The sequence below is a fragment of the Camelus ferus genome, chromosome 3, assembly GCF_009834535.1.
Source record: "Camelus ferus isolate YT-003-E chromosome 3, BCGSAC_Cfer_1.0, whole genome shotgun sequence".
Lineage (NCBI taxonomy): Eukaryota > Metazoa > Chordata > Mammalia > Artiodactyla > Camelidae > Camelus > Camelus ferus.
In genome coordinates this window covers 54,524,640-54,544,638 of record NC_045698.1, presented here as the reverse complement: position 1 = coordinate 54,544,638, position 19,999 = coordinate 54,524,640, and the positions used below count along the sequence as shown (strand labels likewise).

The 19,999-nt window shown below is 38.1% G+C and overlaps 1 protein-coding gene across 3 annotated transcripts in view; it reads right to left on the bottom strand.

Moving 5' to 3' along the window:
• Positions 1 to 13,226, bottom strand: part of ATG10 (autophagy related 10) — a 213,536-nt gene extending 200,310 nt beyond the window's left edge. The window contains exon 1 of one of the 3 annotated variants that reach the window (XM_032475438.1): positions 12,900 to 13,226. In XM_032475438.1, the coding sequence (XP_032331329.1) occupies positions 12,900 to 12,943 (44 nt within the window). In that variant the 5' untranslated portion in view covers positions 12,944 to 13,226. The other 2 variants (XM_032475417.1, XM_032475427.1) reach the window with 2 other exon arrangements.
• Between the last annotated feature and the right edge of the window lie 6,773 nt (positions 13,227 to 19,999).

Below are 19,999 nucleotides of genomic sequence, written 5' to 3'. Positions count from 1 at the left end.
ACAATTACATACTAAATATCTACTAGTAGGCACTGTACGTAGGTAAAGGTTAGCTATAGAAGAAATGAAAAAAGATATAGTCCTTGCCAGGAAAGAACTGTAAGTACTCATCTTGCAATGAAAGGAAATAAGCAATAATAATAATTACAATAGAAACTCTCTTAATCAACCTCCATTCAACTTGCCAGATTAATCGACACAGTGTCCATTCTCTCTGTAAAAAGTAATGTCTACAGCATTCTGATTATGAAACACCTCTGCTCCCATCGGCTGGCTGAGTGTATGTTCACAAACCACATTCATGTATTATAAATATATACTTATAACTAAATGCAACACAAACCAAACCAACAAAATGTAAGTAAAAAGAAAGAAAACTGTTATTTCTATGGTGTGAACTTTATAAAAAGTTGGAAAGACTATAAAGGTAAGTCTTCATAAGGAAAACATACTACTGAATTACTTATAGACAATGCAACTGAAAAGACTGACTGAGGGAAAAAAATCATACAGATCTAGGATTCCACACTCAGACAGCTGCACAAGTGCCTTGAGTTTTCTTTTGAACCAAAACTAGAAATTTAGAGGATGCATTCCAGGTTCAGTGTAATTAAGAATGAACAATGAATTCCAATCAAGTACCCACACTCAAAGAAAATCCCTTGGCCATACATGAGAAAATTGGCAAATGAATATGTTTGTATCTTTTAAGTAGAAATAAAATGTTTCAAATATGCAGGTATTATTTTTTTAACACTGGCCTTAATCAAAATTTTCAGTTAATGGCTCAACTCTCGATTCTGATAGCACTGGGAAAGAGAACTTCTAGTTAAAGTACAAACAATGGAGCTCTGCACAGATTATAGTAGGCACAAGAAGAGTCCCTTATGAAGAGCAGATGGTAGGGGAAAGTGTCTGGGGTAGGGGTGGAGATAAATCTTTAAGGAAAGTAGGAGTTGTTGCAAGGCAAACTGTCCATTAGTGAAGCACTGGGGCTAAACAGTGGTCCAAGTAGGGAGGATGGTGTGAACAAAGGTAAGTAAGGGGGTAGAGAATTGTTAGTTTGATGTCACCAACATGATGCACAGAATGTAGACAGTCAAATCCCATGCAAGATAAACCTGTCTGCACTCACTAGTGGAGCATAAATAATGGGAAGGGCCTCTAAAGATATAAGATAGAATAGTAATTAACTTCCTGAAAGGAGACTTGTATGCCATGCCAGAGTTTGGACCATTTCCATAAGAAACTGAGAATCAGACCTTGGAGCTGAAAAGGTCAGAATAGTAAATTATTGTTGATTCTGTGGAGGATGGATCTGAAGGGCACAGCCTGAGGGCAGGGAGAAGAGTTAGAAACTGTTGCAGTGGTCTGGATGAGAGGTCATGAGGACCTGAACCCAAGCAATGAAAGGGAGCAAAAGGAATACACATCTTAAGTTATGAAGAGAAGCCAAGATCAACTTAGGAGATATGGAAGCCATCTGTTCAAAAGAGACAAATGAAGCCATGAGGATGAATATCACTCAGCTAGAATGCATATGACAGATTCTTAATATGGTTTCTGATGGACCATGAAAGTTTACACTAAATTTTGAATGTACATCCCTATCTATATGTTGGGAAGGTAGATTCTGTCATTTTCAACAGATTGTTTGAGGGGTCTTAACCAAAAAGTTACAAACCTCTGAGCATAGTGAGAAGAGCAGTGGGCTGAAAAAGAAACATTCAGAGGAGCAGCATTTAAAGAACCTACAGAGGAAGAGGAAGGAACAAAAGAGCAAAAGAATAAGGAGTCAGGCATTAGGAGATCCTAGCAACAGCAGTGCCGCTGAGCCCAAGGATGAAGGTTTTAAGGGAGTAGAAAATAACTAACAAAGAACCAACAATGTCAAAAGAGAAGCACATTAAGAAAAGGACTGAAAACATTCATGGAGCTTGAAAATGAAGCAGTCATTGACCCCTTAGCAAGCAGTGTCAGTGACAATGAAGAGAGAAGCTAGGTTGTAGTGGATTGAGGAGAAAACCACAAGTGAGGAAATAAGTAAAAACTTTATAGCCCACTTTTTTTTAAATTTGATTGAAAAACAGATAAAAATTGGTAACAGAAGCAGCACACAGGCTTAAGGAGGATACTGTTCTTCCTAAGAAAGGGAGCTATCTGAATGTATGTTTAAGCTGAGAAAAAGGGGTTGGAGAGAGGGAAAAGTTGAAAATACCACAGAGAAAAGTGACTGATGAAGCAATATCTTAAAGGGGTTGGGAGGAGATGTGGCATCAGCACAGGAAGATGGATTTGAACACAATAAACACCTTGCCCCTTGCAATCTGCGTAAAGGCCTTCGAGGATGAATATAAAATTTAGACAGGTTTTTCAAATGGGACCGTAAATTAAGGAAGACAAAATCTGATGATCACAAGATTTTCTGATGCAGGTATAGGCAAGATGGGCTGCAGATAGTGAGAGGATAGTGATGAAAGGAGAGTGTTTCAGAAAGCTAGTATAGACTAGGCATTGCTGGTGAGGGAGATGAGAGGAAGCATTGAAAAATGAACAGATACAAGTGAAGGCCCAGCCCAGCACAGGTTGGAGAGCCTGAATTTGTAGTGTTGTAGTGTAACACTCTGTGAGGTGTTAGCATTGCCTTCAGCGGTGCTCAGCTCCCCAAATGTGGGAACCAGCAAGAGAGGACCATATTGACCATAAGCTGAAGTTTTGCTGGGTTGAGTCAGTGGAAGAATAAGGGTGGAAGAGGGAACAGAATACACTAGTGAGAATAGCTCCTAGATCCAGGTTAAGTAGAAAATGAAAAAATGTTGAGATAACTGAAGGGGCTGGGAAAATATGACAGTTTCAAGGAATATTAGATATGAAAATGGTGAACAACTGCAATGAAAGGAGAGAAATGGAAGAATGGGAGGACTATGAGATTTAGGACTTGAGGAGGTCTCAGCTGTGGCCATATAAGCAAGTACATCAAGTAGCTTGGAGATGAAAGTCACTGGAGCTCAGGAAATTTACAAAACTGTAAGGCTTTTAATGTTTTCTGTCTTCTAGATGGACACTTGAAGTCACTTAGGATTATCCTAAGAGCTGATGGGAGTGGAGAGCTCTTTAAAGAATATGGAAGTTCAACTATGAGATTTAGAATGACAAGGGGCAAACAGCAGAAGACAAAAGAGTACAGAGGTGGTAAGTAATATGTGGTATATAATCCTGAGTCCCTCAGGAGTAATCACTAATAAACTAATACCTGTGTTCCTGATAACCAGAACACAGTCTTGGATTCCTTTCCAAGATGGCACTAAAGGTAGCCACAGCCAGTAAATAGAGACAGCAAATGAGAAAAAAGCCTACCTTGCCATATCTGGTACAGCCAAATTTCATGAACCTCAAAGAAGCAGGAATATTTACATGAGGATGGAGGAGCAGTAACCTAAGATTGGCTCTGCAGAAGTGGGGCAACCAGCACTCTCCATACCCTGAGCCTTGTAGGGTGGAGAAAAACACAGCATCCACCCAAAGAGGTTGTTTGTTTGTTTGTTTGTTTTTAAGCCAAGTTTCCTTTAAAACTAGTTGGTGGAAGCACTAACCTGTACAGGTGTTAACATCATATAAGATAGGCACGGAAATAGATCCACACTGTATCCACTCGCCACACCCACCCTGGAGATTCACAATGCACACTGTAGTGGGGAAGCTATTAACTCAGGGTTTCCCAACTCTTTGACCACAAATTTCTTTTCCCTGGGAACACTTCTTAACACCTTATTCTACAGACTGTAGTAAAGGAAATAACAGGTTAAAGGTTTAGGTCAATTTGTTTACTATGGCATGTGTGCTCCTGAGGTCACAATGGAAAATCCAAGAAGATAGGGGACCAGTGGAAGAACAGGTTTGGGAACAGAAAGCATCAAGTACAGGAATGTAAGTACAGAAGAGTCAATAAACTGCAGGGGCTTCTACAAAGACAATCAAATGTTTCAGGGATATAAATGAGATTTCCAGTTTACACACAGAGTTCTGGTTAATAAGGTACTTCACTGCAGATACAAGTTGAGAAAGTAACATCTAAGAAGTCTGTAAAAGGAAGAACAGAAGCTATCTTAGCAAAAGGAGGAGGTAAAGGGAACAGTATGTACAAAAGCCTGAAGCTAAGAGAAGGTCTAGTAATTGAAGAACTTTTGTTAAACTGAAATGTAGAGGTAGAGGAAGGGTACTGGGAGAACTACAACTGATAAAGACAAGAGGCTGTGTAGCTGGAGGGCTCAAAAGGGTTTTGAAAGTGATCAGATTTGCATTCTGGCTTCCAATGGAGACTACAGATCTAACCCAACTGGATGAAGACCAGTTAAAAAGTTCTTACAGTAATTCAGGAAAGACAAAATAATGCTGAACAGATCCAAAGATTGGCAGAAAGGCAGTGAGGGACAGATTCAAAAGACATTTTGATAGTGCAGTTATACTCATTATAACAACTGGCTGATCTTGGTACGGAAGGGATAGTTGAGAGAAAAGATTCAAGAAAGAGTCCCAGTTCTTTCCCTTAGGTGGTAGGTGGTGCACTGACTGAATCAGATCCCTGGAAGGAAAGCAGGTCTGGGAGTGAGATGGGCTTAATGAGTTTGAGTTTGAAATGCCTGTGGAATACCTAAGCGAAGACATCTAGCAGGTATTTTGAGATGCGTCTGGAATTCAGGAGGAAAGAGAAATCTAAGCTGAAAATATTGATTCTAAATCAACATTAGATAGATAACAGAACACTTTTGATCACTTAGGGAGAGGATACAGAATGAGAATAGGAAGACCAAAATGGAGCAGTTAGAGAAATAATTTTTCCAACTAAATGATGACCATGACATATACTGAGACACACTAAATCAAAGAAAAATTGAATTTAATTCATAAAGAATACTAATATATTTTGGAACATTTTATAAATTCCAACCAAACCCTTGCTTAATAACAAAACTGAACTAAGTAAAAACACTCCATTCCCTAAGCCCTCCAGTTACTTGAGGTTTACTGAACTATTCAAAATGTTAGTCAAAACATAAAATTTCACTCAATAGCCATAGTTTATCTAATTAACAGCACTGTGCCACTAGCAAGATGACTGAACATCAAAGCACTAATTAATATTTGGTGGTTGAATACTTTTTAAATTATCTAAGGACTGGGCTTTGCTGAAGGATGTTACATACAATAATACAAACACGGCTTGATTACAGAATTAGGAACTATATTATATTAAAATGATATCCATCTCAATTCAAATCATCATAATATGCTATAACGAAATATAACTGAGTAATTATTGTCTCTGCTCAAGTAAGAATATTTCAACTCATTAAAAGTACAAAATACAACACAATCAACATTTTTATACATACTTTTCAAGTTGTAATACTCTCTGGTCCTTTACTAAGTTCATAGTCTAGTAGAGACAGAAATTAGAATTTTTGAACTTCCTATTATGAGATGGCTGAAGTCATGGTCAAAAATGGAAATAACTACAACCGCAGCTTATTAAGCAATAATGGCAAGAAAAATCCCTATTTTGAAAATGAAAAACCTGAGACATGTAAACAGACTTAAGCTATCTTCAGACCAGAGATGACAACAGAACACAGGTGAACTCTCAGTAAAAAGACTATTTCCAATTCTCATCTCATTCTAAACAATGAACCGCTCATCTCTTATTATAAGGAAAAGTTAGAAATGAGCAGAATTCTTTTGTGTCATAAAGTATAAGTTGTTAATATATCTATTTTGCTTGAGTATCACTCTTGCCGAACAGCTGCTTGATTTTTTTTAAGCTCAAACAATCAAAACATTATTTTAAGTGCTTCAACAGAGGCTAAAGATTGAAAAGGAAGAATAATTTTTTTTCCTCACCAAGTAAAAGCAGTCTTTTTAAACTATAGGTCTGCCCTAAACTAGACAGTGTGAAGAAACAACTTTTTCTGCTGCTGTTCAATATACCTTCTTGGAAAAGCAGCCCCAGTGAATTCTAACATTGTATGATCATTGTTCAAATGATCTTTTTTAATCAAAAACAACTTTTTTTCACTATCACTCTCCACATTTTTAATGGGATTTTTAATCCAATGTGTGGGCAACTGATTCCATTTTGGGGGTTGAGTTTGTTTTCTTTTTTGGTCAGAGACATTTCTTTCAATGAATCTGTAAGTCAGTCTATATCAGAGTCATAATAAAACTAAAACACTTTAAGAAATACAAGTTTCCCCAGAACTTAAGATCATTTACAAAAATGTGATTATCACAGAACATACTATTCATACCTTTAAACACTACAGATCATTTTTAACTAATACAGGTAGGCAATTTCCTCTGTACCTGTCCCTCCCTGCAGCAATTCGGCATTGTAACTTCAGATTTAGACTCTTTCCTAAGAACACATGCAATTACGAGCTAGGGAAGGGAAGTATTATCTTTTCGAGAATTTGGCTTGAATGCATTTAGGTTAGTTAATTACATACCTAGCAGCGTCCCTGGGCAGTGGTCCTCAAATTTTAGAGAGCAAAGAAGCACCCAGGTTACAAATTTAAATGTGGAATTTGAGGCCCAGACCAGAAAGACTGTCAGATTCTGAAGGCTCCAAAATAACCATTTGTAATTAGCACCAGAGATACTTTTGAGGAGGAATGATGATAGAACACCGAGAAAAAGAGAGATCACTTTAATAGGGGTATTAATGGGCCTAGATTTCAAGGCATTTGGCAGCCTGGGCGGAGCATGGCAGTCATGGCCCTCGTAATCCAATAAATAGCACAGGAAGTAGCAAAAGAGACGCAGTTGGTTCAGTCTTAATAGCAGTTGATCAGCAAGCTCAGCACTCCCTCCTCGCTTCCCGCTGAAGCAAATTAAAACTTCCCCAATCAAAGTTTAAATGAGATACAACACTACCTAAACAGGAAATGAGGGATTTGTGGGGAGCTTTATTGGTAGCTAATGCTTGCTATGGCCTCTGCAGCAAAAGGTCCAGTTAGCAAGAGGGTAAGAAGGCATCTCATGCTCCACAATTCTGTTTTCTTAAGAAAAAAAAGAGCCTGTGGTGTTCCCTCCATTACTGGCTTCCAACACACATTGGTAATTCTTCCAAGACCATTCCCTCTTAATGATATAATAATGTTCAAGGCCAGAAGCAGAAGGTGAAGCTGAGTGGAGCACTGCAAGCAGTGACCTAAAGTCAGCAACAGGTAGCTGTAGGAACAGTAGGAGCCCTCAGAAGAATACCGTCTCACCACTACTTCTTCCTCCCAAAACACTCAAATAACTATGAACTATTTCAAATTATACAAAAATACTCCTCTCACTAGAGACATAGGACTAAAGATTAACAATAGGAAAAGAAGACTTCTGAGTACAGAAAGATGTATCCTTCATAAATTAGGTCGTATCTATCAACCTGTTCTCCAACCTAACACTGAGAAAAGTCCTCCAGCATCTAAGTGCAGTGAGGGGGATGCAGGTAGTCTGCTCACTCTGACAAGAATGAGCAACACCATCCCTACACAAGTCCCTCTTCTGTCAAGGTAAGAAAACCAAAAACATCAACAACAGCATGGGGCCAAGATGAAGCTTGTGCACCACGAGAAAGAGGAACACTGCTATAAAGAGAAAGAGAAACACTGCTATAAAGAGAAAGAGAGAAAGCTTGCTCTTGTAATGGGCTTACACTGGGAATCAGGAGAAAAACTTAGAAATTATCTATTATCTGCCAACTAAAAAAGGTAAAAGAAAAACAAAACACAGCTTCTGAAAGCAAGAGATGAGAGGGAAAACAACAGCTAAGATCAAAAAAGAAACAGGAAGAAAAAAATGGAAGGGGATTCAAACACAATAGTAGACAAATTCTATTTAAAAGGCAAAAGAGAGAAGTACAGAAATTGAAAAAAAATCTTAACATTTCAGCCTACACACATGAGATGATGTCCAAATAAAGAAGAAAAAAGACCAAGATGAAAACAATGAATATTGATTGATAGGAAGGACAAATAACACAGATCCAACCTACAAATAACTGGCATTTCTGAATTGAAATCATAAGCAAATACACAATTGAAAAATTGTTCCTGAGCTGGGAAAAAGAAAGATTAAAAAGATGTACTCCTATAAATTGAGTGAATTCACTATGTTTCTGAAAAAAACTGCTGGAAAGAAACTTATGCCTAGAGGTAGCCTATGGAATATATTTATTGAAAGAACAAAAAGAAAACAAAAATGTAGGCAGAAAAACCAGTTCACCTACAAAGGAGTAAAAATTAGGGTAACCTCAGCCATCTCCTCCACAGCAAGGAACACCCAAAGACGACAGAGCATATCTAAATGGCTGAGGACTTCTAACTTACAATTTTATATCTTAGCACCTGTAACAGAGTTAGGCACACTGTAAACATTAAATAAAAGTTGTAAGGAACAAAAAAAAATTAAATTTTTTAATGAATTTATTTTAAGTAATTCTACCTTTTTATAGCACCTTTCTTCAACTCTCAAGCCTATCCATCAGCTAGCTAGATCTTTTCCCATTCAAACAACAGATTTATACGACATCTAATCTTTCTGATACCACTATCATTACTTTTATAAGATTCTTTAAACATAAAGCAAGACTTCTCTGCATGTACATTTAAGAGAAATTATTCCTCCACTGGTGATGATTTGAAGTGACCCACCAGCTCAGACTCTCTTGCTGCCTTTAAATAGTAGGACTAGAACCAATTGTAGTCAGCACATATGCTAAACTAGGCCAGAACCAGGAACTAAAAGCTTATGACCTTGGCCAAAGATATTCAACGAATAAGAAAGTATAGAAAAGATCAACACTGTATCAGAAGCTCCAGACTCTGTGCCAGTCTAAATAGTCTGAATATACGATAAGCAATATGTTTTTAAAATATACTACCAAGTGCCATTATTTTTTTGGAAAGAAAATAAAGTGTTCGGACATTTTTGTAATGGAAGTGACATTCTCTTTAAATTTTTCTTCTTGCAAAGTCTTCTTTAAAGGCTAGATTAATGTGCCTTCTTATTTCCACAAGCTTTTCATTCATCCAGTCAGCACCTACAATATCCTAGAACTTGCCATATGTGTGCTTATAGGAAGAAGTATCAAATTCTTTCTGGGACAATCAGTGAAGACTCCAAAAAAAAAGGGAGTCTGGAAGACTTCAATTCAGTTCTTCAAGAATTTGAATACGGGCTTACAGTGGGGTGGGTATAGCTCAGTGGTAGAGCACCGGCTTAGCATGCATGAGATCCTAGGTTCAATCCCCAGTACTTCCACTTAAAAAAAAAAATGAATAAGGGTTTACCAAGTGGATGCAAAAGCATGTCAAAAAGATGGAGAGCTCCTGCAAGACAGAGCCTAAAAAGAATGTTTTAAAAAAAAAAAAGGTAATAGATGAAGCACAGGTTGGGTAAAGTACAGGCAGATAAGGTCCAATGGTTCCTATCGACAGGAGAAACCACTTCCAATGGGGCTGTTTGGAAACGAGTAGGACAATAATGTCACAAAAAGGAGGGGTTGTAGTTTGCTATCGCTATTTAGTGCTCAGGGACCAGGTAAAATAAGCATCCTACAATGTATGGAACAATTCCATAAAAACGGCAATTGAGCCCCCTTTTGAGAAACACTGAGAAGTAGGTTAGGGCTTAACAAAGTCTGGAGAACTTAACCCTAAAATTTCTCAGTGTATCGTTGAATGCACATCTCAGAAATCTGTGATCACATCTTGCATTTCACTCATTAAATATTTACTTCCAAGGAAGCTGTGTTTTTCCTGAGCAAAGTGGTATGTTTCCTTCTTTCTTTGACCATTATCTCAGAACTTAGTCTGTATTCCACCATTACCAACTATGTAACTTTTCATAGTATATGTGAGTATAACACACCTCAATCTTATCTTTCTATTCAAGCTTCATATTTTCATGATTCTGATTTATTTTTATTTTGCATGTTCATATATATAGCTTACAAGCTACCTTAAATACTTCTAGAACAAAATAGGGTATAAATTTTAAAATATAAACAATAGAAATAAGATAGGGAAAAAATATCTTATACTGAGCCCCCAGAATCATCCTGGGAGAACTTTAAGAGACTTTTTAAAGAGTATAATATAGTCTTGGCCCTCAACAGTTTGTAACCAAATTTGTAAGAAAAGACTCAAACTGAAAAGAACATTAGAGAATAAAAGACAGTAGGAATTAGTGATAAATTGTACAACCACTGTTTAAAGAATTAGTACGAATTAGATAATAGTTATAATAGCATATATTGAGCTTTTACTATGTACCAAAAATGTATTAACTTATTAAATCCTCACAGTAACCCTATGACGTAGTTACTATGATTTTCTCCATTTCACAGATAAGGAAACTGGGATAGAGAAATTAAGAAATTTGTTCAAGGTAACAGCTGTTAAATGTGGCAATCTGACCTAAGGCAGTCAGTCTGGAACCAGAGCCTGCGTCCTAAAGGAGTTATATTTCAGCAGGAGGGTATAGCTCAAGTGGTAGAGTGTGTGCTTAGCATGCACAAGGTCCTGGGTTCAATTCCCAGTACCTCATCTAAAAATAAATAATAAAATCTAATTACCTCCCCTACTGCCAGAAACAACAACAACAATAAGTAAATTAATTTAAAAAAAAGAGAATTACATTTCAGATAATCCTTGAATTATACTGAAAGGCAAAGATACAACACAAATAATGATGAGGAAGATGGGGGGAGGGTAGTAAAACTGGGACCAGGTTGCAATGAGGAAGAGCAGACAACTAAAAACCCTGACTAAAGAGTATAGATTAAGGAATACAGGAATATGCCTAGGGTGGGGAAGGATAACAATTTCTAGACAGCCTTAAAACTCTAATTCCATTTAAAATAGTGGACAATAGGACACTATTGTAGGTTCTTGAACTCACGATGATTAAAAAGTTTTTCTCCAAAAGCTATCACGTGACAGTGATATGGAACCACCCTAACCTCGAAGCTAAACTCGTATTTGTAAATACTTTCTCTGGGTCCGAAGCTAAACTCGTATTTGTAAATACTTTCTCTGGGTCCTGTAAATCTATAAAATGAAGATTTAAGGCCTGAGGTATCAGGTACGTTAGAGGAACTTCTGGTTCTGCACAGTTTTCAGCAGCCTCTCCCTAATCTGGATCCTTTAGGTTGGGTTTATTCTCCATCCCATTCTTTCCAATTGTTTTATACCCAGCCTGCTTGGCCCCTGAAGACATGTTAATCACCAATCTCTAGGGTACTCTGTTGTTGTCATGGTTCGTGATCATGCTTATGTTTCAAATACTGCTTCTAGGGTCCCAAATACATCTCTAGGCTTCAAGATATTAATAATCAAATCAATTCCAGTCTTAAGGAAACTACTGATATAAACTTTATCCTACTTGTTTTTTCTAATGGGTTGCTTATTTTTCTCAGAAACTTAAAAGCATAAACTTGTAACATTCTATACCCAATGAATCCAGCTTAGAACTAGTGAAAACTGCTTCCACTAGTCTCAATTAAAATATCAACGACTTTTAAACCCTGTAATTGCAAAACTTTAATTTGAATTTCTCAATACTCAATATTTATTTTTTTAACCAGTTTTCCTTTTGTAAAAGTCTCCTCTTGTCCGTATCTGACCCTTCAGAAACAAGAAGGAAGGATTCTACTTCAGGTCCTAATAATGTAGCTGAGTACACAGGGCCTGTTTTCCAATTCTGAAAAGTATAAACTAAGCTTTTGACACTGAAGAGTGGAGGCCTGTCAAATTGTAATTTTTGAAAAGTTATAAACATGACTCATACAAAGTGAGCCTGTGGCAAAGATTTACTGAACTCATAATGAAGGAGCAAGATGAATGGTAAAAAATGTTTTAAAATCTTGGAAATAAGGCAATAAAACTACAACCCTCAGGAGTACTTTTTTCCTCCTAGTCAGAAAAAATTTGCATCTCTACGAGACACAGACAGAAAGAAAGAAAAGAAAGAAAAAGAAAGAAATTGCAACGCTTTGGCCCTAATCAGTATTGTGTCAAGCAAAAGTATAGTCACCTAGATAATTGATTCTCAGTGGGGCCTGTTAGACAAGGCTCTGTTTTGACTGTGAAAAGACACGTGGCTCTCCTTTTGCCTTTTCGGCGATGTTTATAATTTCTACCATCATAAAACTTTGTTTCTATAAGTCAGTTAACTATTCCTTTATCCCACCCCCCCACCCCCATTCATGATTTCAGATACTATGAGTAGATAGATTATTTGGAAGAAAAACTCCTAATAATGAATCTGAAACTTCTACAAGTTGAGTGGGATCTGAGCAGTGGAACCGCCAGTAACTTCACACCCTTTGTTTAAAGGTTACGAGTCTATCTATCCCAGTACCGGCTTTAAACACACCGTGGTAACTAAGGCGAGGGTGAGGTCTCGACAGTGGCCCAGGAGCCGCCCTAGCGGCTCGCCCCCCCGCCGCGGCTCCACCGCCACCCGGCCTGCATTTGACTGGCGGGAGCGGGGCTTCCCCGGCCTTTTGTTTAGGGCTGTGCTGTTTCCCGCCCACCCGCGCCCGCCCTTCCTCCCTATCCCAGGAGTGGGGTGAGAACCGTGCGGGAAACAGAGCCGGGGTGAATCGGCCGGCAGTCTGTGGGAATACTCACCCCGCTCCGCTCGGCCCCTGACCTCGCCGCCCAGCCCCGCGGGGGCGGGGCGACCGGGCTGAGGGAGGGGAGCGGGGTAGAGGGACCCACCGCTCAACGAGCTACCGCCCACCGTCGGTCCCAGGGAGGAGAGTAATAGGCCCCCGGGGGCCAAGGGGACGGCAGCGGAAAAGGAGAGCCAGACAGCACGGACGCCCCCGAGAAAAGAGGCCCTACCCCTCCCTCAGCCGCCGTCGCCTGAGGCGACCCAGTCGGAGCATGCGCACTGCACCGCCCGCACACCCAGGGACCCGGCTCGCGCGGGCGGCTGACGTCGTGGGCCGCGTGCGCCGGGCCGGGGCCGGGAGGGCGTGACTTCCCTGCACCCCGCGAAGCAGCCGCCGAGGCCCCGCCCCCGCACCTCACTGGCCGCGAGAACCCAACGGCTACTGTGCCCTCAGCGCCGCACAAAGGCGGAGCACTGAGGGAGGTGCCAGGGGAGGGGGTGCCAGCGGTTTCGACAGTCTCTGCACCCTCTCGTCCGACAGACAGCCCAATGTCTGGAAAATAAAAGGATGACCAATGGAGAAAGGTAGGGCAAGAAAGGAGTTGAACGCCTCAGTCCCCCTAGAATCTCTCTGAGGGGTTGTGGAACCGTGCCGGTTCTCAAAACGCCACTGCCGAACTACTGTAAACACAGCAATTAAGCACAAGCACGCCCCCTTAAAACTTAAGGACCGTGGTAGAAGTTAGGGTTTCGTGAAATGACAATAATACCATCTGTGGCACACAGCTCAGGGGAAAGAAAAAAAGTCTAGCAGCAGAATTAAATTGGGGGGAAAAGGTGAGATACAGAAAGACTCGAGAAAGATGTAGTAGTAACAGGGGGGTGGTCCAATTGAAATACTGAAAATGCAACGGCAGACATCTGAGGGAAAACTAGCATCTGCTCTTTTTAACACAGCAGAATTAAATTTGTGTGAGAAAAGTAAACACAGGCAAAGAAGTGAAAGGAAAACCTGCCTTCAAACATACAGGACATGGTTTTGATCTTGTACGACAGTTATGTAAGATGTCACCATTGGAGAAGGCTAGGTGATGGATCCACAGGACTCTGCGTACTATTTTTACAATTTCCTGTGAGCTTATAATTATTTCAAACTAAAAACGTCTTAAAAAGGGGCAGAACACTGATCAGTGGTGACCAGGGGAAGGGGATGACCAAAAAGGGGCTTGAGGGAATTGGGGGGGGGGGGGTAATGGAATTGTTCTGTATCTTTGTCACAACTCATAAAAGGGATAGATTTTACTGCATGTAAAATAGTTTAAAACTCAACTTTTTAAAAAGATACTGCTAGTAAAGATGAATGTCCTAATATGTTTGAGCAACTGTGAATATAAATTAATAGGATAGGTCCCAATTAAAATTATCCATTTGCTTTTTTAAAAAGCACAGAGCATTGAGAGAATTTCAGTTGATAGATGTCTCCAACCTTAAACTATTATCTTAAAAACGCAAAGCTTTAATACAAAAATTAAAATGCATTGCTTTACATTGGATCCAATAATTTAGAAACATTTTTCTTGCATTAACAATACCACACTATGTGAACAAAATTTTTTTGAGATACTTGAGACATTTTGAGATATTTTTCAGTTTCACAATTCACCTGCCGAAACCAAAGAAACTACAAATAAATAAAGTAATTTCTATATACTTCCTATCATTGTATCACTCATGGCAAGGAATCGTTACTGGCAGTCTGTACACCATAGAGTACTTTGATGCAGAGTCTGTCATCAGTGCATACTTAGCCTCAAGCAGGGTTCCTCACTAGCAATAAGTATTTCAATAAAACAATGAATTAATCACAAGAAGAGAGAAAGGAAGCTATAAAAATTATGGAGCACCTATCACAAACCAGAAGCTATGTTTAGTTTAATCTCATAATAACCACATGAGATAACCCATTTTATAGATGTGAAACTGAGACTAAGAGTAATGAACTATGAATCATTAAATCATTTTCATTTTTTGTTTTATTGGATTTCTCTGTTTCATTTGGACATGTTGATCACTTCTAAAGTCTTGCTTCCCTTTTAGCATCCATAAAACCGCAATCCCTTGATTCTCCTTCCAACTTCCTGACCATCCTTTTTTTAACCCTCACAAGCTTCTGTTTGTCCATTATACTTTAAATGTCCATGTTTCCCATAAGGCCTCATAGAAGTTGAGCCTCCTGCCCTTTTGTTAATTTAATTTTCTTGACACTGTAAAATGTTAAAAATTCCAAAATACAGTTATACAAACTGTATTATATTTAGTGTTTTCCTTTCATCTGTGAATGCTTTTGTACGTACTCTGTTTACTCATATCTTATAGGCCACATCAAGATACAAGGATAGTGGGAAATGCAGTCTGTAGCTAGCTAGCCAAGGGCTCAGTCAAACCTTGACAGAGTGGGATTGTTTTATTAAAAAGAAGAAGGGGGAAATGGGTACTGGGGAGAATAGCTGCCTCTGCTGCAGCTTGTAGTAGGCAGATCTCTACCACTTTCTGGGAGGTCCTCAGGAAAAGATAAATTACATAAAGAGTTAGAGGAGATAATCTGATTGGATGGCAGAGATAAAAGCTTATCTTGAAGCTGTGTGTATATAGCACTTACCTAAAAGAATGAGAGGAAAAGTACAATAGTTGGCAAAACTTTAGAGATGGTTAAAAGATGGGTGGTTGCCAGAATTTGCGGGAAGGAAGCAGAGGGGGCAGGATGAGTATGTGGAGCACAGGGCACTTTTAGGGCAATGGAAACTATCATGTATCACACTGTAATGGTGGATATATGACAGGGTGCATTTGTCAAAACTCATAAAACTGTGCAACGCAAAGAATGAACCCTAGTGTAAACTATGAGCTTTAGTTAACAACCTATCAATAAGTTCAATATATGTTGACAGATATACCATGTAACCATTAACACAAACTATAGAACATTTCCATCATCCCAAGAAGTGACCTAATACCCCTTGGCAGTTAATCACTTTTCTCACTCTCAGACCCTTAGAAACTACTCATTTACTCTAGACTTAGTCACTTTAGATTAGTCTTACCAATTCTAGAAAATGATACCATATAGTAGGTATGTGTCTGACTTCTTTCACTCAGCATAATGTTTTTGATCATTAATATTGTTGTATTTATCAGTAATTAGTTCCTTTTTATTGCTGATTAATATTCCACCACATGGATATACTACAGTATGTTTATCCATTCATCTGAGAAGAACATTTAGGTTATTTTCAACTTTTGGCTGTTTTAAATAAAGGCACTATGAATAATCATGTGCAAGTATTTCTGTGGACATATATTTTCATTTTTCTTAGGTAAATACCTAAGAGTAGACATACATTTTGGGATAACTATGGAAATACAAATCGTGTTCTATGATTATAATTCTATATTGATCACATTCCTTAGCTTAGAGCTTGCCTTATTTGATTATTTTTGATTATTTTAATTTAGAGAATATTTTATTGCTAAACTTAACATTTTTGTATGGAACTAAACATTTTTGGAAGTTACTATAAGTTTCATTTCATTTTTAGTAGTAGTAATGTGTGTACTTACAGTATATAAAGTTGGAGACTGTAGGATGAGACTCAAGGATTCAAATATTTGTATGGAAATAGCCATGGAGGATTGTCATTTTTTTAGTGACAGTCTGTAATTCTGTAAATATCTGTGTTTCCAAAGAAAATTTTTTTCTGAAGTTTACTAAATGTTAGTTATAAAAGTCTTTTTTTTTTTCTTTCATGTTTTATTTATTTATTATAAAAGTCTTGATGATAGCAAAGGATAAAGTTAATGTAGAATCACAGCAGGGAGGTGTTGTAGCTAACAATGAATAGAGTGGGATTGCATACCTCTGCCTGTATTTTGAGGATCTTATTCTTGAGGGTCTAGTTGGTGCTATGAAGTGTACAAACAGGAAATAATCCAATTTGAACTGTCTGAAAAAAGATTGGAATATTTTAGTGAATTTTGATATTTAATCTTTGTTTTCTAATATTCTTAGTTGGACATTTTTATCTTTTAAACATTTGAAGACTTTTGGGAATTATAATTTGTGTTTTAAATTTCCCAGGGAAATTCAGTATTCTAAAAGGATCACTCAGGCAGTGATCTGATGTTACCCAGGATACTTGTTTTATTCCACTGGAATAGGTTAGGAAGGCCCTATGTTCTCTTATTTTGGAGGGGGGGTGGTATGAAAAAAAACTATGCATATCAATAGAAATTCTAGCCATATTCATTGTCTTTGAGCTATTTTGCTGTTTCTTTGTAAATTGTGGGTAGTTGTTAGAGATGTAACTTCTGTCCTTCTGGTAGTGATTTTATTTGTCCCATCCTACCCATGAAAAAATCAGTGCTGTCCCATTTTGCCTGGTTCTCTCATATATATGAGTAAAATGAGTTCTTTAACATGTGCTCACTTTTATGTCTGTATGAAAGTCATGATTTTATCTTTTTCTGGAAATTATATTTTAATAGAAGCCTGGCAGTTTGTACCCAAGAACCCCATAAGAATAAATTCTCACTGTCCCAAATCTCACTGAAGTGTCCAGGACCTCTGAAGGAAAAGACACTCCAGGGTCTTTGGAGGCATAAGAGGACAGTTGCCTCGGGAAACCAAAATCTTGACCAAGATGGTGTGAGGCCCAAGAAGATAAATGAGAAAGTAGATCAATAGCAGATTATCTGTGATAAAAGAATGTGCAAACCTTTGGACTATCTGGGAAAAAAAAGTTCAACAGGATATTTGCAGTACCCAATTTCCAGAATCCATTGATTTGGAAAATAATGGAAAACACTGATTTGGAAAATAATGAGAATAGTAACTACAGAATTTCATAAACTCTTCAAAATTTTTGGTTCAGAATGATCTGTGCCTTCTGGGTCTCAGGTTAGATTACTTAGATCTATGTAGTAAGATGCCCTCGCCTGCTAGACTTTCCACTTACCTTTCAGCCAAGAAACTGTGGGGATAAGGGGTAAGGAGATATGATCAATGTACATATCTAGGATCTGCTTGCAAGGACTTGAATGTCCTTGTTCAATGATGACCTGTTTGCTTTAATGTTGTATGACTATGTTCACTGATCAGGAATTAATTCTGATTTTAGGATTCACTTGCGTATTGATACTGGTGTGTAATAATGATTTTTTGCATTAAATTAAGTTCAACCTGCAGCCCTAGAAGGCTTTGTGCAGTTTTAATTCAGGAAGCTGCCGTAGATTCAGACTAAATCACAAGTTGTTCCTGAGGCAGTAACTCCCCTTAGGCTGCCTCTTAAAATAAATAACAATAGGGTGTACTTGCCCAGCCCCTTCGTCTGCATTATCTCTTTAGAGAGGCAGGAAACTTTGTGGAAGGGGCACCAATTTGGAGTCAAGAAGTCATAGAGCAAGCTTTATTTCTGACACTTACTTGGTTTGTAAATTTTCTGCAGTCACTTACCCACTCTGAACCTCAGGATCTGTATTTCTATATAGTGGAATTATTAAGAATCCCAGCTTTGCAGGGCTGTGGAGAACAAAAAGATGTACATTTTCAAATGTATGCAATTGATTCATAGAGGCAATGGAATAATACGATCACTAATATAATCATGTAATCTGTATTTTCTAACATGGGAAAATGGCTAGGTACAAAACAGTATGTTAACGTATGACTTCATTTATGGTCCTAAAGAAAAATGATAAAACATTATAACCAAAAATTAATAATGGATATCCCCAGGTAAGGGTGTTAGGGATGACTTTTTGATATTTCAGATTTAAGAAATGATATATTTTTGATGTGTTACTTTTTATAATAAAAATAAAGAATGCTATCTCCAATTTTAAAAAATAAGAGGGGAGGGTATAGCTCAGTGATAGAGTGCATGCCTAGCATGCAGAAAGTCCTGGGTTCAATCCCCAGTACCTCCACCAGAAGTAATAAATAAACAGATAAACCTAATTACCTCCCCCCACAAAAAAATTTTAAAAAATTAAAATTAATGCCTGTGATTTTAGATTTTAGGGGCAAATTATTTATAAACTTAACTTTACTGAATATGTATTTGACACAAAGAAAGGAATGTTATCTGGATATAAATTATATCCTGTTGTTCTTAAAGGGAATAACAATGGAGGTAAAGAGGTCAACTTCAAAGAAAGGAAAGCCAAAATGTGATGGCCAGCAAAGAATGATAATGGGACATTCCAAATGTGCAATTTCCTACCTTCTGCAGCCCAGATTTGGCCATGGAGAATGTCCCTGCATGGTTCAGTCTTCCTCAGATTGAGAGACTGATAGTATAAGGATGTAGACATAGATAGTAGAAGGATGTAAAGAGGCATTCTTATTCTGTATATACTCAAGGCATGCTTAACACTGTGTTATGGAACATGAATGATGATAGGAAGGAGGAGGACACAATAAAAGCTGTCCAGTCCCATTGAAATGATGTGTTGTTAGAATACTAAATATGGAGTAAAACAGGCCACAGTTGAATAGTGTTGCTATATTTTTATGTAATATTTGACTGTTTTGTATTCTGATGCTTTCAATTATTTTTATTGTTTGGTGTATGTGATGAAGAGGAGGTGAAGTTTATTGCCTCAAGTATATATGTGTGTGTGTGTATATATATATATATATATATATTCACTTGTCTCTAAAATTGGCTCTTAATACATATGCCAACACACTCCCTACTTGTAATAGATGTTCAGTCTAGTCAGAGGGGAAATGCTGGGATTTCTCCTGGCTGATGGGTCATGATGGCCTCGTGAGAATGGTCTTTAAGGTAATGTTAACAGCCAGTGGGTAAAGCACAGCACTTGAAAGGACAAATTAAGAGTTACAATGCCTTCCTAGATGCTTATGAATTCCACTAGTTTCAATAACACTGTTCAGCCAGAGGTTACTGGCTTGTGTGATGGTTGACCTGAAGACTCCATCAGTCTGAAACTGCCTATGGCTCCAGACAAGCAGATTGGGTTGTGGGCAGTTGTATAGTGCTTGCGAGTATCTGCTCAGAACAAGAACATCAACCCAGATGATAGGAAAACACTCCACGTATGAGCTATACCCTTGTCACATTACTGTTTAATTTCAATAAATGAAATGCCTCTGCTAAGTTGAATGTGAATTATCTCATTCCTTCAGCTTTCAAAAATCTAACTGAAACAGTCTGGATTGGCATATCCAAAAAGTGGTATCCAGTAGGCAGTTTGGTATATAAGTCCAGAGCTCATGGAAGGGGTCAGGCTGAAAATATATACAGTGGAG